Here is a 25699-nt window from a genome sequence, read left to right on the forward strand (position 1 = left end):
TAGGCTGTTATTTAAAAAAAAATCGTCAAAATAAATATTTAATAGGCCTATATTAATTCATATTTAATTTTACAACAAACGCGTAATAACAAAGATACTATAGCTTCATACATTGATAGCCTACTAATTTGTCATTAAATCATTTGACAATCCGTACATTGTGAAATGAAGCGCACATGTTATTTCCCTAGTACATTTGTGGCCGGAAGAGCCCGTTTGGAGGATTGGGCCTCCCTTCGCGTGAGCCTGTTCCCGGCTAGAGGTAATGAGTTTGGCCCATCAGGAAGACCGGGACACCCGGACCCATGGCTCTTCCGTCAGGGGTCTACCCATCTGTGTTTTCTCTGGTAGCGCTTCGCCTTGATGAGAGGGGCCGACTGGGGCCCACGGTCGCGCAGCCTGTGTACCTGTATCCATGAATGACGACTGACGGCTGTTTCCAACAATGACCGCTTCGAAAAATGCTCATTATTTATGGGCCGAAATTCAATGAAAATTGTATCGTCTTTGAAGTTCAAACATGATGCGTCAGAAGTTCAGCATGGAAACAGCGTTTGATCCAGAGGAAATACCTGCGCTTCGAAAACACACACACACACACACACACACACACACACACACACACACACACACACACACACACACACACACACACTGACAGATCTGAGTAATTATGTGTACAACACACGGATTTGGCATTTTAATGCTACAATGTCAACTGTTGCTATTTAAAAATGTAAAGGTAAAAAATATTATATGATTCAAGTTAAATTAGATCCTAATATAATTCCTTTAAAAAGAAACGTGTCAACGTTATAAATTTAAAATAACTACTTAAATTCAAAAATCGCAAAAAAAAAAAAAAAGAAAAAAAAAGTGTTTTACAGAAATGTTAAAAACTTAAATCCAATATCTGAGATTATTTCATTGTTATTATTCATTAGGCCTATTATTTTCAAACTGGGGTAGGCTATTTCCATGCAAAGACAAATTAAATGAAGTAAAAGCCATTAAAATAAAATGTAGGCCTATATTTAACTTTGATAGCATTATCGAAATATGTCTAATTATCGATCTCACTACGAGCGGAGACTAAACGTCACGCCATAAAGCACTGAATATTAAACAATATTACACAAGTGACGCCTGCTTAAAAAGTCAATATATGAAAACAGAAATCAATATTAAAATCCTATTGCCTATAATCCACCTTTAGGGTTTGTAACCTTTTCTGGCGCAAGGAGCTCAGCCATCCAGAGCATAAACTATAACATGCTTATATTTCTCAACGAACAATATTGCATTATACCAAATTAATGTTGACCCAGTTTCTCATTTAACTGTAGCCTGCCTTTATGCCTTCTGCATGTTCTGGATTCATCATGCAGTTGTTACGACTGTCCAAATCTTTTGTGTACAGAGAGAGTCAATGAATCAACTGATTAGAAACATTAGTAGAAAAATTAGGCTAACCACATTTTAAAGTACATTTTATTGTATAAATATTGTTTTATATATTAGTGCATGCTGAAAGGCTGAACGGGTTTAACTCACCGCACATGGACATTTCTTATCAGTCGCAGTAAAACATCACACTATATGGCTAAAGGAAAAAAAAAAAAGAAAAAAAAAAAGAACTGGTAATCATCTGACACAGGGTCGCATCTGAAACATCTGTTGTGACAAGCCTATCTTTTGTGTACATTTCTCTCGCTTGGCACATCCAAAGACAGCTCTTCAAAAAAAAAAAAAAAAAAAATTAAGGTGAACCAAGCCTGAAAGGATGTTTACCTACAGCCATGCACGTGTTTCACATTTTCCCGCGTTTTTTTTTTCATCGAATTTGTGTTCCATTTGTCAACGCTGCATATAAAAACAAATCACAGCGTGCTTATCTCAGACAACAGAAATCGTTTCATTCCGACTGAGCTTGCCAACATATAAATAATTTACTATAACACAAGCAGTGTTGAGTTTCTCTCATTCAAAGGGCCATTTCCTCAGACTGTGATTACCTGGATTATTATTTGTTTCCAAAAACTAACATCTATTCATCCAGTCTTACCATAAGAGTATCTTTAAACCAGCAAAACATGCCATGAAGAGTCTGTTGTGGGGGTCTATGAGTTTAAGCTGGCGAAGAATGGTCAGGTGACCTCTGACCCCTCGTGCTATAGACAGGCGTGTGTCTGTTGTTCAGCAAGTTGCAGGTTTTTGTCAGTGGCCCGTGTCGAGGTTCTGCTTATACTGACTGCTTAAGTGATCTATTATTGACTTGGGAGGTATAAGCTGAAATCTCCAGCAATAGACGCTTATGTGCTTATTCACAGAACGGATGGAAGGGACCCCTGGCATGGCTTTGTTGTGCCCCCCTACCAAGTCTACAAAAGTAGGAAGTGATTACCAATCGGACGAGCTCTACAGAGGTCAGGGACAGAGGTACGTGAGGGTCCACAGATGACAAGGAGAAGGCTAATGACCAGGCGGACTGTGAAATGAACTGTTTTGTCTTCCTCTCCGGCCGGCGACTCGCCCGCTGTTGTTTTTCCTTTAAAAGGATGGCCTCCAAGTTCCCCGAGCTTCCTGTACCGTCTGATGAGATATTCCAGTCTGGGTATGTCCCTAGAGACACGTGCTTTATGGGGCAGAACGGCTGTGGGCCGTTTGAAGTTCCACCGCCATCGCTCTGAGACGCTTGAAATCCCACTTAGCTTAGTACCATAGACGGCTATTATTACCGCATACGCTGACAAAAATATCCACTTTCAAACTCTCTGCATGTTCGTCAACTAATATTCATGTCTGTTTTAAATAATCAGGCTGAGTTAGCAAATATCATATTTATTGCCTTAATATGAAAACCAACAGTTTTTGTTTGAATCTTTTTTAAATTTTTCACTGAAGAACACTTAAGAACAGAGATGGGAATTGTAAGTTGTAATTGTAATTGATTCATGATTCAAGTTGTTTAACTCATTCTTTCTTTTGAGGAAGAAACCTTTGGAAGTAATACAATATTTATATCATTTACTATCTTCAGTATAACCATAGTTTCCAAATAATGTAATTATCTCATATTTAAACAAACACAGATAAAACAAATCAGAAATCAAACCAATTAAGAAATATAGAAAAAAATAAAAATAATAATGACTTTTCACATCAAATCATTAAAAAAAAAAAGAGAGAGTAAAAAAAAAAGAAAGAGTTGTTCATTAGTGAATCAAACTACACTGGTCATGCTGTACCGGTTGATTCACCAAAAAGAATAATTTCATAAGAGTAATTCATTTGAAAATTGGTAACAGAACTAAAAGTGATTTTGGAACTGGTTCTGAATAAGAATTGGCTCTCCGTTATACTTTGGTTGATTGGAATTGATGCCTACTTAAAGGGATAGTTCACCCAAAAATGAAAATAACCAAAACAGTTGATGGAACCCATTGACTTGGAAAACAAAAAATTATGGAAGTTAATGGGGTCCCATCAACTGTTTGGTTACTGACATTCTTCAAATGATCATCTTTTGTGTTCAGCAGAAGAAAGAAATTCAAACAGGTTTGGAACAACATGAGGGTGAGTAAATGATGACAGAATTTTCATTTTTGGGTGAACTATCCCTTTAAGAACCTCATTTACAAATAGTGTAAACAATACTAGGTATCAGTTTTCCTAATGTGTTGCTTTAAAAAAAGTAAAAAAGAAAAAGAAAACAAAAAGTACAGACTAGTCTGGTGAGTGAGTTGTCCAGTTTTCACAGAGCAAAAGCAATAAATACAAAAATAACTAGTTTGTCTTTTAGCCACATCCGAACACAGAGGTCAGCCTTGTCTTAAGGCTGAAAATAGAGCCGCCTTCATCAGCTCATGAGCTTAAAGGAAGAATGAAACGAAACTTGCTCAATGAATCTTTCTAACAAACAGGCCTGTCCGCGAAGCCTGAGCCCTTGTGATTAACCCTGTGTGATGTATGCAGGTCAATCCAGAGGGCAATCTTAAACTCGGAGGCAGATTTAGAAAAACAGCGCTGGATTACTTTGCCGCTCAGGTGCGACTTCAAGAGCAAATACACCTACTGAAGCACATCAGCCTGGGGTAAAGCAAACAGATCAGAGCGGATGGTTTAAGCTCTGCCTTTGACAATAAAACATGTTTAAATAACTATTGGCCATTGTGGCAAACTGCAACAAACACGGTGATGGAGTGTGTTAATATTAGCTGCTTTTGCTTGAGCATTTCACCGATAGGAACTCATTTGGTTCATAATGGCAACCTCTTGCTAAATGTGATGGTGCTCCGCCTCCGAATGGCAGTCAGCCACTAATTTAGACACGTCCATTCAAAGAAAAATATATTAGCACCACGTTCAAGTATGTAAATAAAGTCAGGGTAATTTACGACAATCAGTTTGAAGGAAATGGCAAAGTGGGCCTCTGTCTTTCAAATTCAACTTTCGCTATATATAGACCACACACTGATCCGCTGGTCCTTGGACCCTGCGGCCAAAAGTCTCTGTGGGGGGTCCTGATGGTCTGAGAAGGCCACACTATTCACCATGTCAGTATGATGTTGCAGAACAGCCAGTGGCTTCAGATTCTTCAAGCCAAACACTCTGATGTTGTTGTCCCAGCCCGCCGTTGCTAGGATCTTCCCGTCTGCACGGATACGCAGCTGGGAGACCCCAGGATTGGTCATCTGAACGCAGTCGCGCATCTGTGAGGGAACACAAGTCAGACATTAATCCAAATGAGCCGCAATAGACAAATGCAAGACTTTAATTAACAAACGGCCCCGATGGAGTCCCTACGATTTCATCATGATGGCAAGTGAATTGAATATCAGATGCGAAATGAATCTCGCTAATTGTCACCATACTTGCTTATTCGTCTCAGGCGGCTAGAACGGATTATCGTTTAAATGCTCAAAGGATAAACTATTTACCAGAAACAAATGAGCTTGTTGTTTAATGACCTGAGCGAGAGCAAAAAGAACGGGGCAGAGAGCTAGAGCAATTCCCCACCAGCCACCTTCGGCTGATCTGTTGATTGAGCCACAAATGAACGGCTAAATAGCTGTTGAACCTGGCAGAGGAAATCCGTGCGCGACTCCAGCGCCTCAATCATCGGCCGTAAAACATTCAAGCACGAGCAAAACGCTACGTGCATGACTATTTGGATTGGAGCACGAGGCGTTAGAGAGTTACCTTTGTCACCGCGCAAGGACTGTTTTCGCTGAAATCTTTGTTTGTGAAGGCCTTGTTGTTTTAACAGTCTCTGGTGAATTACATTTGCATTGAAAGGTCTGGTCAACAGTGCAAGGGAAGCAAATACTGGCTAAAGATTACCTTCCCTTGCTCTTTGTGATCTACAGTGGCCAGGAGACCAGATAAATCTCGGTAATGGGCAACAATGTGACGTATTATAAAGTATTACTGAGAGCTCATTATCTGCGGCCCCTCTCCTTTGAGGATGCTCAAGGTATTTCCTGGAGAAAAGCGCACACGTGTGCTAAGAGCGTGCGCGCGCGAGCGTACGCGCCGTCTCTCCACGGGAGGCATCTGGTCCCGAAGCTGGAATCGAACTGGACAGCGTAAAATTGACTTCATAAGCGGTGTCCAGAGAGACTAATGGCTCTCATGCGGGAGAAGACAGTGAAGAATTTGTCGGCGTGCTCCTGTTTCTGCCTGGAAAATCAGAGCCAGTCACTCCTGCATGTGGAAGATATAAGCCAGTCAGGTATTCCTGACCCGAGCGGATAGAAGAATGCACCGGGAAAACCGTCCCTAACATTATTCTTTAGCAGAGAAGCAAAAACAAGACTCTAGCATAACTTTTGTTCATATCTAAAATCAACTCAAATTATAGTCCAAATCAAAATTCTGGAGCATGGTAATGATGTCACCTGCGAGCAGAAACTTTCCCACAAAGGGAAAGGGAGAGATGGGTTTGCGTGCTGCGGCCAAGAGGGACGGGGGAGAAAGATGAATCGCTCTGAGCTGAGGTTGGTATGCCTGAACTAAACGCCCATCTGGTCCATATTACAGAGTTGATAATGATGGGTTAATGTGTCTATCTGTGTTTGTTATGCTTCCCATAGTTTGTGTCAGGAAAATACATTAATTTAATTAAGAGGTCACAGCAAAGCGATAAAAAAGGTAAATGGGTGTTTATAAAGTGAGCCGCGAGGCCTGTATCATGAAATAACCATTAGAAAACCATGATTTAAAGATTGCCACACTTTCATTTTGGAAAAATAACTGAATGAACTGAATTTTCCTACAACTTTCACTATTCCAGAGAGTATAAAAACAGAAGTTTAGAGATTATACATTACGGTTTCTTTTGTTTAATCCAAAAGTCTTGCTAAATTAGCACGTCTGGCTATTGCTTTTTCACACGAATGCATGATTTAAGTGGTGTGTCTAACCCATATTCAATCTCATTCAAATGCAATATGGAAGCATTCATATCAAACACAGCCTTTAGAGTCTGAGAACTGTCATATCATTAGCTTTCATTTATGGAATCCATTCTCCATGGGTTCAGATCCTCTACAATGAACTTACAGACATCAAAGAGGTCAGTCTTTATGAACTATCCTTCATTTCTCTGTAGGACTATTGATCCCTGATGGGGGATACATAGGAAAAGGTCATCTATGCACGCAATGTACACACATATGCTTGTCCTGTCGACGATTAACCAAAAACAAACCTCAAAACTTGCCTTAGGCCCAATGGTGGATGGAAGGATAACACACTTACTTGGTTATACTACAGTACATCAAGACCAATAGAGTGCCACAGGAATGAGTTCAGAAATTAAATTGCATTTTTGCACTTTTAGTTCCTTTGTCCCAAAGTCAATGGTTTACAATGTTTTATGCATCTTGAAAAAGACTAACAAGTGGCTAAATGGGACTATACAGAGATTGTCAGGGACATTAAATGTCATCAAGCTGAGAAGTAAAACTCATCTACTCACTAGTCTGCTTTCACAGCCCCGTTGTGTTTATACTCGGGCTCTTGCAAACTATTCCAACTCAAACTTTCCAACTTGTAGATTTTAAATAAAGACTGAAGTGTTGTCAGAAGCTTAGTGTTGGTGGAGTTGAAGTCATGCAAACATGGTGTAGTACTTTATAGCCTAACTTTTGCTTTTAATTATGGCGACTGAAAATATATATTTTTTAATATTGTTTATATGTCTATGTGGTGTTTTTGATATGCTTTAAAACAGGGGTGCCCACACTGATGATCTACTTTTAAAATGATCAACTAAATGAGATCCACCCCCCCCCCAAAACAGCTTAATTTCAAATGCTTGTTGCTACTACTGCATGAATCTCTACATGGAATTCAGGGGAAATAAAGAAATGTTCATTGTTGATATTCAATTTTAACAATTTTCAATTTTAACACTAAACTCAAAATACTTACAGCACAGATTACATTAGCCAGGGCATTTACCTTATTCTGATGACTTGCACTGAACAGAATCAGACAGTTTTACATAATCTTTGTTGACAAAACACAGCTGCCAATGTCTAACTGACTCAACACTGACTGAGCACATGCAATGGTCGGCCGTTCAAACGGATTTATTATTATTATGTACAAGGAGGAGGATGCTTTTCCCGACTTCCTTAATTATCACTGTATTAGGGATAGACCGATACGCATTTTTCAGGGCCGATGCCGATACCGATTATTACAGATCAAGGAGACCGATAACCGATATTTTGAACCGATATGTGTCTAGTGTAAAAATGAAAATTAATGTCAAAACTAAGAATAAAAAGGCCTCTGACAAAGACTCTCTTTAAATTATTTTAACACATCTTTAATTCTGAGAACCGTTCATAATAACAACATTAATATTAATAATAACAACAAACATAAAAAGGGCTGGGAGCATCCATCAGCAGCATTCTATAAACAAAGTAAAACTTAAAGCAAATTTAAACAGCAACAAATGAACAAATAATGGAAAATAAATGTAATCTCTCTGAAGTTTTATAAAGTAAATTAAAATGGGTAACAATTAGTAGTATACAGGACAGCGTCATCCAGAAACGTGCAATGTGAGATTATTGTTAATTTACGTTATTAGCATAGGGTTATTAGTCAAATGAGAGAGCGCGGCCGCGGAGATAACTATCAGGAATAGGGAGCTTGCGTCGTGTCGGCGTCAGATCTCGCGCTTGATGCCCTTTCAGCTCTTCAAAATTGCATAATGGTAATTCTGAATCTGTATGATAAATTATTTTGCATGTTAGAATAAAGCAATATTTCTCCAAATATGCCCAATTTTTTGACTAAGAGCCCTAACGGAACGGACGCTGTTCAGTGCCGCAGCAGACGTGAATGAATTCATTCGTGTTGATAATCTATTCACAATATAACAATAAGTTGGCCGAATGGTGAGAGAAGTAGGTTTTAGTTTCACTATCTCAGCACTGATGTGATGATCCGTTAAAGAATATCACTGCAATGACGGACACTGACCGGGAATTCACAGTATAATAACTGAACGGGGCTTGTCATCATAAATCGATTATATTTAGGTGTTTTGCAACTTCAGTGTAGTGATTTATTGCAACTTCAGGAACGTTTACTGCATTCTTACCTTCGAGAGTTAACTTATTGATGTGTGATGATGATCACTGAAGCAGCTCCGTGTGCTTTTGGGTGTGAGAGCGGAACATTTTCCAGCCGCGCCAGCCGTATTGATTGGCCAGGCTCGTGACTCCCAACAAATCAGACGGACGATGGGCGGGGCTTAGTCTAGGCCACAGTGCGGTGCGCTCTGACTGAGGTGGCTGGATCAGTGCCAGATCGCGCATTTCAAAATAAAATGGTTTTATCGGCAAATCGGTTTTGAAAATGGCCGATGCCGATAACAATAAAAATGCTTAATATCGGCGCCGATAATCGGCCACGCCGATAATCGGTCGACCCCTACACTGTATTATACACTAACAAGGTCTATGTGTGAAAATGCAGAACATGAAGAGATCGTGGATGTGTTCATGAAAATCATCTGCTCAGTATGTGTACATTCACTTCAGAGACGGCTGCTTGTTTCGTGAGTATTTGGAGGAAGCCGACTTCACGCTCTGTTACCGGCTAGTTGTCATGGCAACTGAATAAACAAAATCTTACCTGGTAAAAAAATCTATTAGTCAAATGCAAGTCAGACAGAAACTAAAAGGATAAGAAAGGGCATCGTTACATTTCTTTTTTATTAAAATTTAACAAAAGCATTTATTATGTGTGCGATCTACCAGCATCGTCTTTGCGATTGACTGGTAGATCGCGATCGACCTATTGGGCACCCCTGCTTTAAAACAAACCATGTGCAAATTCACAAGTCAAACACCATTGCTGAGTATTTTGTTTTTAAAACTGCAGTGATCTAAAGACAGTTTCAGAAACGCCACAAACTTGACGTCACAAACTATCTTGTAACCTGTCACGTCAACGTGCCGGCAGGCTTTAGCATATCATCATTATCTGAAGCAAGGGAGTCATGTAACATTAGCAACACATTGTTAGCTGTTTAGTCAAGCAAAAGGCTAATCATATTAATTACCATTATGCCGTTATGTGTCCGACGTTGTAAAGAGCAATACCATTGTGCAGCGTTTACCTCAGTAAGTTGACCGAGTGGATCTCTGAGCTTGTGCAAGTGAGTGGAGGCAGAGCTAATTAGCATGTTCATAGATCTGCATATAGTGAAGTAAGAGTTACATTCAAGCTATTTTAAGGCATGATTTATTTATTTTATTTTTTTCCACAGGAAAAAATGTTTAAATATGTCATTTTTTTGATCAAAGATGAATTTTAAGGGATACAATTATTGACTACAGGGGGACTTTAAAATTTGTTGGTCAACATATTGTTTATTATCCACTATTCAAAGAAATGCTATCGGTGTTTTTCAAAGGAAAAACATATGATGCTTACTTCCGGCTTGGCCTACAAAAACATGCAATTCCTGCACCACTTTGTTAAAAAAAAAAGTTAACCTTGATCATTTTTGGAAGTAATTCAATGACTCACAGCACACTTGGTTGCACTACACGGCGACCAATTAAAAAGCTAAGTGTGATCGACTTTTGGCAGCAACGCAACGGGATGTTCAAAGCGCAGCATGTTGCTCTCTCCGGCATGGACTTGGCAGGCTCAACTGACTTCACACTGATCCACTGAAACCAGTTATCATCACTTGTCCACTTGAGCCTGACAATCCAGTACAGATGAGGGGTGTGTTTGCATTTTCCAGCGACGGCGTTTTACGACACACCCCTTTCGATTTTACTCCCGTTTTTTTTTGTTTTTTTAAACCTGCACCTTACAATTGAGCATTACACCTAGTGGACACCTGAAAACATCTTGGAGAGCATGAAAAGAGCATGAAAAAAGTGAAATCAATACCTAATATTATTGATGACAGAGAAGGAATTTACAAAGCATCCTGCTTCCTCATTCCAGAACACCCCTTGATAGGGCAGCCTGATCCCTCCAGTCAGGTGCTGACAGATGCTGGATACCTGAAGCACGGAGCCTGGTGTGGTGCAGGATGGGTAGTAGAAGGGAGGGCTGTTTAATTGAGAGGGGCGGTAGGAATGTAGGGATTGAACGTGAAGAGATGTGGAGATCCACCTGTGAGTGCTGTCAGCACGTCTCCAACAGCATGCACAGACAGCCATGCTTGATTTACACTAATCTTTATACACATACAACAACCATCTCTGCCTCACCCTTCAAAATCTGGTCCGTCTACATCTGTCAATAGTCAGGAGCGCAGCTAACCACCCATAACTAAATCTTGATCAACAAACGTCTTGCCTTCGCCATCACACACACACTGCTGCGATCACACATGCAAAGCGATACGCAAGCGTAATCACTCTTAGTCAAAGCTGTGACAGATGCGGCTGCTAAATTCCACCACCACGGCTATCATATCCATGAGCATGTGTGGAACGGCGGGCCGCCCCGGGCGTATCACTGTTTATCTGTGCTTGATAAAAAACGGTTTCCCTTTCTTCAGCTCACATACACCAGCTTACAGAATATTCCTCTTCAAAATGATAAAGCTGAGAGTGTTCTCATCAATAAATTTACTAAGAAAAAATGTTAAAGAAGGTTTTTTTCATTTCATAATAACCAAGGTGAGACGAAAAATGTGTCAATATTTAAAGAACCCTTGTGGTGAAAATCAAGTTTTTAATGCTGTTTATGTCTATGTGGTGCTTTTAATATGCTTTAAGACAAACCACGTGCAAGTTCATCAGTCAGCACCATTGCCGAGTATTTTCTCCTTAAAACAGCAGTGAACCAAAGAGTCTCAAAAATACAGTCTGAAATCGCCTTTGTTGTTTACGTCACAAATATGTGTAACCAATCATGTCAACGTGCGGGCGGGCTTTAGCATATCATTAACTATGCTCTGAAGCAAGGGGGTCTCAAGAGAAGGTTATCCCGGTATAATTTTCTGTTGATATGAAAAATCAGGTACATTTCGCAATATAGCGGGCGAATTATGTATATGATGTATATTATGATGTTATGATGCACTATATGCCTTTCTCCACTGACTTTCTAAGTATTTCAAAGCATTTCTAAGGATGCTGATTGTTAGAAGGCAGCTGTCTGACTCTGAGATGGCAAATGGGAACATGGTGTGTGTAACATTAGCAACATGCTGTTTAATAACGCAGTGAAGCAAAAGGCTAATCATCAATGACCGTTATGTATCTGATGTTGTAGAGAGTGATAGATAAAAGGCATTACCATTCTGATACATTTACTCTTCCACTTTTTCTTCTTTTCAATCAGTTTGTGGTTCAAACATATATGGCTGAATTTATCCAATATTTCCACTTGCCATTGTGCAGCATTTACTACAGTAAAGTAGATCGAGCTAATGTGATTGATTATGCACTAATTTGCATATTCATGAATCTGTGTACACTTATATTACATTCCAGTTACATTCCAGCTATTTTAAGGCATCAATAATTTTTTCACAGGTTTTTTTTTTTTTAAATATGTAATTTTGGTGGACAAAGATGAGTTATAAAGGATAAAATTGACTTACTGGGGATAGGATTTGAAAAAAAAAATACAACACGAGAGTAACACTTTTTTTTGTTTGTTTTTGAAGAAAAACCACAAAGGAATATATGACTGTTTAAAATAATTCAATAATAGACAATATTGTTAGAAATTAACCCACTTCAACTGAAACTTAAAGGGATAGTTCACCCAAAAATGAACATTTTGTCATCTTTTAATCATCCTCAAGTTATTCTAAACTGGTATGAATTTCTTTCTTCTGTTGAACACAAAAGAAGATAAATAATGGGGCCCATCAACTGCCCTTCCAACAACCTTCTTTAAAATATCTTTTTTCGTGTTCAGCAGAAGAAAGAAATTGAAACAGGTTTGGAACAACTTGAGGGTGAGTAAATGACAGAATTTTCATTTTTGGGTGAACTATCCCTTTTAACAGTGAATAAACACCAGTGAAATGCAGCATTTTGCCATCAAGTTAATTAATTCACCCAAATCCATCCTATACAGATATGAGATTAATCAGACACACACTACCGTTCAAAAAGTTTGGGGTAGGTAAGATTTTTAAATTTTTTTAAAAGAAGTCTCTTATGCCCACTAAGGCTGCATTTATTTGATACTGACCACAAACTTTAATGGTATACACAACATAAACGTACACACTAAAAAATGCTGGGCTACAAACAACCCTTGTTGGGTTGAAAAAGGACAAACCTTTTGTTTAAAAAATACTCTATGGCTGGCTTAAAGTGAACATATTAAACATGAATAAATGTTAATTTCCAACATACTTTGGGTTCATTTTAAGCAAGCAATACAGTCATTTTTAAACAAAAGTTGAGTTAAATAAAACTACCCAGCAGATTGGGCAAACATTTAACCTAACCATTGGGTTAAAACAACCCAATTGCTGGGTTTGTCCATTTTCAACCCAACTTGGGTTGTTTTTAACCCAGCATTTTTTACAGTGCAACTTCACTTGCATCTGCACAAAATGGGTGCAAATACACAAGTGAACTTGAAACAAGTTACGTGCTAATGAGCAAGTTGCATTGCGAAAACGCTCTTTCTGTAACAACATATTAAAGCACTATTTATCACCCAAACATTTACTCATGCTCATGACTTTTATAGTATGGGGAAAAATTGATGGTGAGTAAATGATGAAAAAAATATTTTGTTATTTTGTTGCTCTCTCAAACTAAAAAGCTATTCTTAACAACTAAAATTAGACACCATTTTAGAATTTATGTCAGAGTGAAACTGACTAAAATATTGTACAACATGACAAAATTGACTAAATTCAAGAAATATTGTCTTCAAAATTCAAACTATGTCTGAAACATATAAAAAGAAAAAGAAAATGAATGCTGATAGAGTACTGTTAGCGTTCTCCGAAGCGTGCGCATTTCAGCAGCAGGTTAAGGTCGGACGGTGGAGACCCTGTTGCTTCATCTCTTCTCAGCCTTCGTAGAGCCTCCCACTGTGAACTACTGTTCCTTTTATTGCAGATGTGTTTTTTGTTTGGTTAGCAGCCTGCAAGGTTTTGATGTTTTTATTACCTCTCGCGGGTCGTTCGTCAAGCGGGGTGAGCGGGAGGAGCAGCCACCCGGCAGATACCCCCAGCTCTACCGCCACACAAAAATACGTCTGTGGGAAGAGCTCGCAGCGGCTGTCTGGACGTCACACTGCGCTGCACTTCGGGGTAATTTAAAAGCCCCGACAGACTCCTTTTCCGAGCTCCTCTTTTTTTAGGCCCTCTCCGCCAAGAATTACATTTTAAATCAATTTTTTTTCGACGTGCAAAATAAACCAAACCATCGATACAGCTCCTATTTTGTGAATAAACGCTTATTACTGCAAATACATTTTGCATGCTAGACAAAATAGGGAGGAAGGTTTGGGAATATTTCTAATCCATCCATTCATGTGTAAAAGGCGCTGGAAAGAATAACAATCCACGCACAGGACTGGAGTGTTGTATATCAGAGCTTTTTCACACAAATTTTCTAGTCGAATGTGAAATATTGAATCTGTAAGACCAGAAATCAGCAGAGAATATGGCTGCTAATGAGGCATTACCTTTCAGATGAGTAAAGTGTTATGCAACATAAAACATGGCTCTGGTGTGTGCTCATTTTTTAAGAATGCTGTATAAATATAAATATAAAAGCGTTTGTATGCGCACAGTATTGTGGGAGAAGAGATGTTTTTGTCTAGAGGCAAAATCTGGCCTGGAACTACAGTATGACATCACATTGTAGCTGAGAGTTGCCAATCTAAAGTAAAAGAGACTGATTTATTATACAAAAGACCTGAGGAAACTTTAAATTCTAGCCAAATACTTTCCAAGTGTATCAGGTGGTGTGTGTCTACATGGCCACATACACACCACTGCTAAATACACTCCTCAATACTGTTACTGCACTACTAAATGCCTAAAGGCTGGAATACACTACACGACTCTTGTTCAGATTGCTGCCCCGATTTGCAGTCTGGACGTGTTAACAATAGTTGTCGAAAGTCTGCGCCAATCTGGAGATTTTGGGCAGTCTGAGTTGACAGATTTAGCCAACCGTGCTGATTTCTGGGCCGAGAATGGTTTGTAATTTTGCAGTGTCGAACCAAGCTTAAGTGGAAATATAACTGGAACCGTTCCTTACCAGTTTTAGAACCATTGCCCCGACGGTAGAAAAGCAGCTTATGATCCTCAGTCATTTAGTGTATGATGCCGTTTTTCTTTGGAACAATTTACAAAGTTGGCAACTGTATGATGTTGAATGTTTTAAAATCTGTGCTGACTTTAAGGGTGTGTTCACACATGTAGTTTGGTTCGCTTGGTTTGTTTGGTCAGGACCAAAAAAAAAACACAAACAAAAAAAAAACATTTAGTCCTGGTCCGCTTAGCATTCACATTGGCATTTTTAACCCTGAACCAAATGATAACGAACCTAAATGCATAGGGATACTTTCACAACCTGATTGGTCGGCTTTTATGACGTATATTTTGTGACAGAACTTACCTAACATGCAAAACAATGAGCGAAATGCACTAAATGCGCTCATTGTATGTGCGTCGCCATGGTATTGAGGTGGTATGGTCAAAACAGTGACAAGAATCCCTCCGTCACACACACACAAAAAAAATCTGCTTCAAGGAGATGTACTGAACTGTAATGCTGTGAACATTTAAATCAATTTGTGATTATTGCTGTCCTTTATTAAAATAAGTAGAACTACATAATTGGATTAACTTGGTTTCAGAAAGGCTGTTTTACTTACAACAGTATCCTATTTAACCATTAACCAATAAGACCCTGGTGAAATCAGACAAAAAGGAAAGTTGATTCAGAGGTGTAGCAAGCTACACTGTATATTTTGGAACTGTTTACACCTGGTATTAAGATGCATTTTGGTTGATCGGATCTCAAGAAGACAATGCTAAATACAGGTGTAAACAGTGTCTAAAATGTTTTGAGCTTGTTCACTTTCGACCACTTCCAGAGTTAGTTGAAAACGCATTCGACCGGATTGATTTTGTGGTGGAGTCGCTCATGTGGTCTAATGCGAACAGCCACAAAAGACCACCTACTCTCCACTTATTGATCTAAATCTTAAACATTACGGGAAGGGCACTAGACAGATGGGATTTAAACTTTGTCGACTGGAGATAACCGACCCACGTTTGGTTTGAAGATTAAAAATGTACCAAGAACAACGTTCTCTCCCCATTCCTGATTTCTAACATGCACTAACAGCATTCGGCATGGTCTTGCGGCTTTCAGAGAAGAAATTAAATCTGACGCTCACTGTATGTTTTTCCGTTGTTTCCGGCCACATTCATCTGTAAATTGCATGAGCAAATTTTATTGATTAGATCAAAAGATCGAAAAAAGCCCATAGATTTACCCACACATAGGCCGTCAGAACAGAAGTGGTTAAAAGTGGACAAAAGAGATGGATTAAAACACAAAGTGTAAACGGGAATGTGTCTCCCTCATCTACTTGTGACCAAAACGCATCTTAATACAAGGTGTAAACAGGGCCTTTGATAATTTCACTGACAAAACATGAAGAACGAAAGTAAATTGGGTCAGTTTTGATGTTAGATAGTTCATGTTGAACTAACCTGAAGGTTTTGCTGTTCGTCAAATGTCCAGGATTGGAGAATCTTCTCTGAAGACCCAGAAATGCCTTTCTGCCTGCATACATCAATGTCTAGACACATGACTGGCTCAGGATGCGCCTTCAGACAGCTGAACGGACGGCGATGGGAAACATCCCATAACACCAGAGAGCCGTCCTCATACCCAGCACACAGAACAGGACCAGAATTCGCCTACATAGAGAGATACAAAAGATGTGAGAACATGTGAGAATAATGGAGATACAAGAAAAGGAGTATAGAAATACTGAAGGGGGAGGTAGAGAGAGGAACAGAGCACAACAGACAAACAGAAGCTCATGGCAGCAGTGGTTTATCAGAGGTTATCAGACTGCTCGTGCTCTGATGAACCATAACATTAATCATCTGATGCTGCCTTCAGCCAATCACAGCGCACGTCACTGTACACTTCATTAGAGCAGGGCTGACAAATATATCGGCTATTATAGAATATATCTGAAATACATTTGATAGAACTCGTCGGCAATAAAATAAGCTTTAAAATATTTCAGTAAATATATGTAGGATAAATATCACTAACAGCACCGTTTCTGTATTAAAAATTATTAAATATTTATTCTTTAAAATAAAATAAAATAAATAAAACATTTTCAACATTTTAGAGCAAATACAAACAGCGTTATATATATTTTTTTCTTTTTGTGGCCAGTACCACCCAACCCTACTCTACAGCTCTAATGAGTGAATTAATAGAAAAGTAAACAGATATATTTGCAAACCACAACACAGAAAATTCTCATATTTGCATATAACGCCCATAACAGCTTGAACCCGTCACTATAAATCTTCGTTCTGAGCCTGCGGTCATTTTATACTGCCACAATCAGTGTGACCTCTAACTGTTACGCTGTGACCTTTTTTCACTTAACCTCAAAAAAGTGACAGCTCAGGTGCATGTGCTTGTTTGTTTACTCAGATTTACAGCACCTTCGAGGTTCCCCGCTCATTATCTGCAAGGAGAAGCGCTTGAGCTACACGGCTACACGCAGTAGGTTGTCTCATAAATCAGTTTAGCGGATAAAAGCAGAATGAGGGAGCTGATAAAAGCCTACAGTCTCATAACTCAGAACAGAGCTGCAGGCATGCTGTCTACACAACAAGATTTACAACGGAGGTGTCTTTCCCTCTCCTTCTCAGATGCACAACACACACACACACACACACACACACACACACACACACACACACACACACACACACACACACACACACACACACACACACACACACACACACATCAATCACAATAAAAACACTTGTTAAATAATATACACTTTCTTAAGTTAAGTTTTCTTATACCTTTTTAGAAACAAGCAAACACTGTAATACATTGTTTGGAGTCACTATGATTTTTAAAGAAATTAATACTTTATTCAGCAAGGATGCATTAAATTGAATGAAATGTGACAGTGAGAGAGTCACTATTAAGTGACTAAGTGCAAATATTTCGCAAGAATTGGGTAAATGTTCCGTGGTGGGTTTGTTTTGGTGTCGGTTGAGTGTTCTTTAATATATTATACACACACACACACACACACACACACACACACACACACACACACACACACACACACACACACACACACACACACACACACACACACACACACACACACACACACACACACACACACACATACACACACACATATAATATATATATATATATATATATATATATATATATATATATATATATATATATATAATATATATATATATATATATATATATATATATATATATATATAGCTTTACTATTATTTTCATATAAGGAATGTATATAAATGTATACAAATATATTCCTTGGTTTCAAGTGATTGAATACTTTAATGTAGGTGTTTTACTTTGATAATGATTCATAGTGATTATTTGTTTTTTGTTAGTTATTTTGTGTGGAAAAGTAATACAGTAATAACTTTCATAATGCTACAAAATATTTCCATTTCAAATAAATTTTGTTCTTATATTGAAAGAATCCTGAAAAAAAAGTATCACTTTCATCAAAAATATTAGGCAGCAACTGTTTTCAACAGTGATGATAACAAGACATGTTTCTTGAGCAGCAGATCAGCATATTAGAATGATTTCTGAAGGATCATGTGACACTGAAGACTGGAGTAATAATGCTGAAAATTCAGCTTTGCATCACAGGAATAAATTATATTTGTAAAATATATTAAAATAGAAAACATTTGTTTTAAATTGTGATAATATTTCACAATTTCACATTTTTTCCCCTGAATTTTTAATCAAATAAGAGACCTCAAAAACATTCAGTAGTGTATGTTCAATGATATAAACAAGAACCATAGCCAAAGACAAACACACTACATAATTAAAATAATTAATAGAAAAAAATATGCACAGTGTGCTTTGTTCTTGCTTTGGCTTTCGCTTTTGACCCACCGAAGGATGAGGAATCTTTACAAATCATCTGCCCTTTGGCAATGGTAGTGTACTGGGTACAGGCGAAGCTGGCAAGGGAAAAATTCTTTCCATATGTGTAAGGGCCCAAACGTTGGGACTAATTTTTCCCCCTCTTATTCTCTGCCTCGTCTTTTTTCTTTTTTTTTTTTTTTTCTTCTGAAAGACTGTGCTCTCTTTGCACGGTATATTTCTTTTTCCTGCTATGCTTAAACAAAATTTCCCTCGAATCACGAATGCCATGTAAACACATCACCGGCAAAGTATATTAGGATGAAATAAAAAATAAAACAACTGGAAATCAATCCTCAAGCCTCATAGACAGTTGTTAAGCATTACCGTCTGTTGCCCTCTGGCCCCTGCACTTCAGTTAAGTGTAGGTGCTCCTTGATTGATGATGTCACAGGTCAAGGGTCACGGAACCCTGGGTAGACACCTAATTCATTATATCCTCCATGGCTGGTCTACAAGAGGGCGCTTTAGCCGGATTAGGACTCGGGCTTCAGGGAAAGATTCATCATCCCAACAGCTGCATCAGATGGATGCTCCAGACTGAAGCCACAACAGAACGGAGGGGAGGAGAGAAGAGCAGCGGCGTTCCACTGGATGGCAACAAGTCGCCATGCACCAGCGAAGCCCCCGCTGAGCGGGAAACCACAGAGTTGATCCCGGCACAGACCCTCCTCGCAACTCTGGGGGCCTTCAAAGGAAGATTGGGAGAGAGGAGCTCTTCTAGGTCAAGTCGTGTGAAGGACTGTGGGTGGCGTGTATGTAAGCCACACCTGAACAAGGGTGAACAGATGTGCGACAGGGTTACTAGAATATGCAAGACGCTGATGAAAGCGAAAGCGGTTTACGTGGCTATAATGAGGAGCCCAAAGAGGCCAGGCTTTGAAACACGAACACTTAAGGAGAGGACATACGGAGCAGAGCTAGTGTAGGGTGATGTCATAGTGATTTTGATGGATATATCTGTATAGGAACATTTCCTTTTCGCCAACATCACTGCATCCCTGACAGCAGGCCTTGTCCAATCTCATCCAGTAGGTTTACATGTGCAGTTATAATTAAGCTACACCAGAGAGCTTTTTTTAATAGTCATCTGTATTCTCTCTTTCTGTCCAAGTAATCCAACAGCTGAGAAAGTGACAGATATATGTAGAGAGGCTGGATGAAGCTGAGGTACAATGACATTATCTGTTTCTTCAACTTCACAATGGACTGGTACAATTTTAGTATGATTAAAGCATTTAAATTACACACACACACAAAATATTTATATTGCTGACTAAAATTGAACATGTAAAGTACAAGTAAAATAAGGAAGTCATGATACTAAAACTGTTGTGGTCAATTACTGGTAAATTCTATATTATTTTGTGTAAAAAAAAAAAAAAAAAAACAACAAAATAAACACTAAAAATCCATAGTTTTAAATGCTACAGACAAATGTTGACATTAGAAAATTACTCAGCATAATTTAAAGTACGAAAGACATTCATTTTAAAGGGTTAGTTTACTAAAAAATGTTCCCATGATTCTCACCCTCAAGCCATCCTAGGTATATATGACTATCTTCTTTCAGACGAACACAATCTGAGGTATATTTAAAAATATCCTGGCTCTTCCAAGCTTTATAATGGTAGTGAATGGGGGGGAGGGAGGGTGCAATTTTGAATCCCCCCCCAAAATGCATCCATCTATCAAAAAATGAATCCTTCGCTTCCGTGTTCATCATTGCGTAATGCATCGGTTACTCTTCTGCCGCAAATCGATGCGTACAACCGTCTGCAAAAACCAATCGCTTCACTTCAGAAGGCCTTTATTTACCCCCTGGAGCCGTATGGATTATTTTTACGATGGATGGATGCATTTTTTTGGGGCTTCAAAATTACGCCCCCCATTCACTACTATTACAAAGTTTTGGAAGAGCCAGGATATTTTTCAAATCTATCTCCGATTGTGTTCATCTGAAAGAAAATACACATGCACCTAGGATGGCATGATGGTATTTTTAGGTAAACTATCCCTTTAAGATGCTGATGTTGATTTAAGCAAGAGCTAGATCACAAAAAATGTAAAAAAAAAAAAAAAGAAAAAAAAAAAAAGTACTGTAAACAATGTCCAATGTTGACTGCAGTGTCATTTTTATATTTTCTGCTTTCATTTTTTGTGCTTTTCTCATTTCATTAGTTTTTTTTTTTTAATTTCTATTTAACTTTAATTTATTTTTATTTTAGTTTTAGTAATTTTACTACTTAAACTTATTTTATTTCAGTTAGTGGCAACACTTCTAATTTTCATTGAAGTTTTAATCTAATATTTATACTTTATTTCAGCTTTATTTCAATTAACAAAAAATATAGTTTATATTATATTATATATTATAGTTTAATAGTTTTAGTTAACAACAACACTGAATTGATCAGCAGGAAAATAAATTAAAAATCACCAATATCAGCCACCCATATCAGTGCCACTGCCAATGTATCATGCATCATCTCTAATCTTATAGCACTGACTGAGATGCTTCCAACCAATCAGAAGCCACGGGGCCCTATTAGAACAAAGAAGGGGGAGATGTCAAAAAGTGCCAAGCAAGTCCCAAGCCAAACCCAAAAGAAAGCATTACTTAATATGGCATTAAATCCGTTCCAATAGTCCAACACAAAGCGCTTAAAGAAAGACAATAAATCTGTTGTCAGTTCTACTGGCAGCATGATGGAGGAGATGTGTTCAAAGAGAAGAGAGCGAGGAGGAGGATAGCGATCATCTGTGTTTGTGCGTGTGTGTGAGGTTGAGGAAATGGCAGTCTGCACCAGCAGGGATCGTGAGGATAACAAGACAACCGCTTCATGATTGATTGACACCGGGAACGAGAAATGTGTTACAGCCGCTGGGGAAGTGACCGGGCCAAGTGTGCCCACACTGAGAGAGGACTGCTTAACACGTTCACGCTGGGTTCCTCATCTGGGTAGACGGGTACCTCTGAACTCAGCCTGCCGGGCTTGAGCATGACAGTAACAGATCTCCCTGTCTGAGCAAATGAAAGACGACAGCTCGGAACGATTCACTGCCGCCCAGGGTTCTGCTGTTAGATGTCAGCACCTACCTGTGGGGCGCCCCATTAATACTTCATAATTATCAATTCTAATTCAGGCAGGCGGCACTAAGAGCCCCACTGTCTACACAAGGCAAGGAAAAAGGATGAGGGAATGTTGGTGAAAAACAAACAGAATTACAACACCAGTCTTTTCATTGGCCGTCATTGATACAACCACCGAAAGCGCCCGCAGCTACTGCCGTCTTCATCAACCGCTTTTATTAGGGCTGCCAATTAACTGCGAGGAAACTCCACCCTGCTGTCAACTGACCTGAGATAAACTGAGGGTACAGAGGGGAAAACTCGTAAATACTACAAAAAGAGATATTAATTATCGGTGAAAATAATTATAGGTCTCTTTATTGGAAGCAAAATAAAATTTTCAGCTGTGTTTACAAAACACACAAGGGCAGCTGATATATGGCACTGAAGCAAAGTTGTTCCAAACACTATGATTACAGTGCAGCGGGGGTGAAGGGGGGGTGGGGGGGGTGACAGCCCGACAGGTCACGTCCATAAATCAGATTCTGTTGCTTTACACACTTGCCAACTGCTCAGTTACTCTTGGTTTACTTGTCAGTGCCTCAAAAGGCAACACCTGACAATGCTGAAAATTAGAACAACAACATTATCAACAAACCTGGGAAAATCTGACAGTGCTTCTAACGTGACATTTGCAGGGGGAAAAAAACCTGAGACTTTACAGTGCAAACAAGAACACTTTGCTTTAAAAGGTAGATGTACATAAACCGAAAATGATTGCATCAGCATTCAAGTCGAAGTGTTTTTTTTTTTTTTTTCCCAGTAAATGTCAATTTAGTGACCATTCTATGTTCAAGACCTCCTGGGAAGTTTGTATTTATGAGTTGGGAAGTCCTGTTTATGGCGCTCAAGTCACTTTCGTCGGAGGAAGATGGCGGTGCACCTTCTTTTAATTTACAACACAAAAATACAGCAAGGTTTTTTTAATTACTTCTAGAAAATGAAGAACAAAGAATGTGAATCAGGTGTGCTTTTTTTATGTATTTTAATTAATTTATGAAGCCACTGTAAAATTTATCATCACATATTATATTGTTATATTACAATGCTATTATATTTTGTGCAGGCAATTAGCTTATATTGTTGTAAATAAAAAAGCCTGACAATGAGTGCTTTACATGCACATTCTTATCTCGATTATGCTTAATAAGCTGACAAGGTGTGTGGTCACGTATATGCGCTAACCTGTTTCTTTTATCGGAGTACGGTCATAAACGGCTTAAGAATAAACCAATCGCCAGAGCAAGATTTTTGCCCATTACCCTGATTTCACCTGGCATGTAAACACTTTAACCCGTGTTCTGCGGCTTATTGAAGTGCACATATGTGATATGTGACAGGAAAGCATCGTTATATGGCAGATTTAAGCACATCCAGCCACAGTAAGTGTTTTGTACTAGGGGAGGAGAAACATATCGTAAACTTTGACTTTTTCTTGACCCAAGAAAAGAAAAGTGTTGCAGAAACTTCAAGTCTCCTACTGACATTCTGAAATACTCTGGGGTTTTTAAAGCCTTATTTAACAACACAACTCACATAATAGAGTACTCTGAAAATACAATGATGTCTACGTTTTGAAGTCACCACCGGGGAATAACCTGTTTTTTTTTTTTTTAAGACAGTCTTGTAAACGCAGTTTACTCGCATTGCCAGGTTACTGATTTGCAGATAAGCAGGTAAATGGGGTTATTTCAATAAACAGATTGTTGGTAGTTATCAGCGTATTGGTGTGCATGTAAACATGCTCAATGTCACCGCTAAATAAGTATTGTGGTATTCTGGCATGTTTTTTAACTGACGCCCCCAACTCGTAAACTAGAGACTTAAAGAAAAGCCTGAACTTCCCACTCATATTTATGACATTGTGGTGGTGTTCATGTGCGTTCAACTTGTAAATACAATCTTTCTGACATGACTTGAATGCACCATAACTACTGTTAGCATTAGAATGGCGCAAGTAATGTAGTAAATCCCTATAGTGCAAAAAAAAAAAAATAAATAAATAAAAATTATCTATTAAGTATACTCCCATTAAAATGCCATTAAATTTATTTGCCACATAAATTAACTCTGATCTAAAGTTAATTAATTATTTATAGACTTATCATGCCAGCATTAAATAAAACAAATCACTTCCATTCTCGAGGATATATAGTGGTTGGTTTCTTTTAAGTAATTTTTTCCAGACAAATGTAGTGGAGTGTTGTGACTCTTACCTGCCACATCTTCATACACATGAGCATCCCCAGCTTTGAATCAGGTTTCAGAGTACACACCGGAGTCCAACTCCTCATCTCCACCACGCTCACCTGACAAATATTATACACATTAAAAACTTCAATTCTTTTTCAGTGTTGTATTTTTCCTAAGAGAAGTTTTAGAGAAAAAATTTCTAGCTTTAGGGGAGTCACCACTATTAATGCTGAAGTACTGCAAGTTGAATGCACATCCATACTAAAATAAGTAAAAATGAGTTTTAAAAAAATGCACTGCACAGATGTGTATTAGACAACTGTTCTGTTAGTTTGCCATGATGCATGTTCACAGGTGGTAAGCGAGTGCAGCCAACATTGGGCTGATTGCCAGCAGCTTCCCATTTTCCTGCGCTCTGCCTCATCAAGTCTTGACTCGTCGGACTCCAAACAGAGGCAATTGATTTAAAACACAACAGTTTCCAACATAGAAGGGCCACGACCATTAACTAACTGACACACTAATGTTTCTGACTAACAACATAAAAAATGGTGTGACAATTGGTGAACATGCATGCAAATTTCCTGGGCATCAAACTACAACAGTCCCCAAAAATATCTGAACACTTTTAAGCCACACTTGAATGTCAGAATGCCAATGCAGTAAACAACAAAATATCAAAGCAAGAGGCATTTGCAAATTAATGAGGATATACAATTGGCCTCAAGGTGATATTAGTGTATGAAGTCATTTGTCCTCAAGTTCATACAGGACTAACCACAGGTGCAGCTCATTACATTATCTTTGAACATGATCCACAACCAGAAACCAAACACTTTGTCTCAATTTTGAATATTTGCTTTATAATTTAAAACTACTTTTTGGTGACATCTTTTGCTTGAAATGTATGCTTGTGCAATCTTTCTTTTAACATAAATGCAACTTGGTTTAATATTTTATCTAATACAATGACTTTCAATGTTTTTTAATGGTGTTTAAGTGTGCAAATGCTTCTAGGGTCACTGAATATAACATGCATACAATGTAATAACTCCCGAGTAACTGGTTCAGCCCAATATGTCTTAGGTTGATTGCAGAGGCAGCCATGATTAAGAATGATTCTAATCAAGTTCAATTTAACATCTCTGACTTCAGACCAATTCATATTTTAACACTAAGACACATCTGCGCGTTCTACATGTGTTTACGCCTGTAACTATAAACAGCAGAGAAGGGCAACTCTCATCCCCCCAGGTTAAAGAGAGAGAGCGAGCGATCTTGACACAAGTTAAGCAGTCGATAAATAACAGCGAGTCTATTAATTAAAGCCCTGCACTGTCAGCCTCACTGGAACGCTAAACATGAAAGCCTCCAAAAACACCGGAAGACACAGATGAGGTCGAGTTCCGGACTCCCAGCATGCCTTGCAGCATTGTTATTTGTTTTAAGAGACGTATAGTGGTGCAGTTTGCCTGCAGTTATCCTGTGACGGTTATTACCTTGATGGGCTTTTGACAAGGCCTTCATTAGTACAAGGTGGGAGGGGGATGTAAGAGTGCTGTAAATGCCAGACCTAATGTTTCCATATGCTTGAGCACTATGGGGAAATGAGCACACTAGGTAGCACACACTACATTGCATATCAAGTGATATCAAGAGCCCTT

The 25699-nt window shown here is 38.6% G+C and overlaps 1 protein-coding gene across 6 annotated transcripts in view; it reads right to left on the reverse strand.

The window, feature by feature from the left end:
* Window positions 1–2835: 2835 nt before the first annotated feature.
* gnb1l (guanine nucleotide binding protein (G protein), beta polypeptide 1-like) overlaps window positions 2836–25699 on the reverse strand; it is a 54290-nt gene continuing 31426 nt past the window's right edge. For 5 of the 6 annotated variants that reach the window (XM_067406429.1, XM_067406428.1, XM_067406431.1 and 2 more), the window contains 3 exons: window positions 24059–24151; window positions 16214–16423; window positions 2836–4712 (listed from right to left, as the gene is read on the reverse strand). In XM_067406429.1, the coding sequence (XP_067262530.1) occupies window positions 4446–4712; window positions 16214–16423; window positions 24059–24151 (570 nt within the window). In that variant the 3' untranslated portion in view covers window positions 2836–4445. The remainder of the gene's footprint in view (window positions 4713–16213; window positions 16424–24058; window positions 24152–25699) is intronic. The other variant, XM_067406433.1, reaches the window with a different exon arrangement.

This window comes from Chanodichthys erythropterus, chromosome 13 (assembly GCF_024489055.1).
Source record: "Chanodichthys erythropterus isolate Z2021 chromosome 13, ASM2448905v1, whole genome shotgun sequence".
NCBI classification, from domain to species: Eukaryota; Metazoa; Chordata; class Actinopteri; order Cypriniformes; family Xenocyprididae; genus Chanodichthys; species Chanodichthys erythropterus.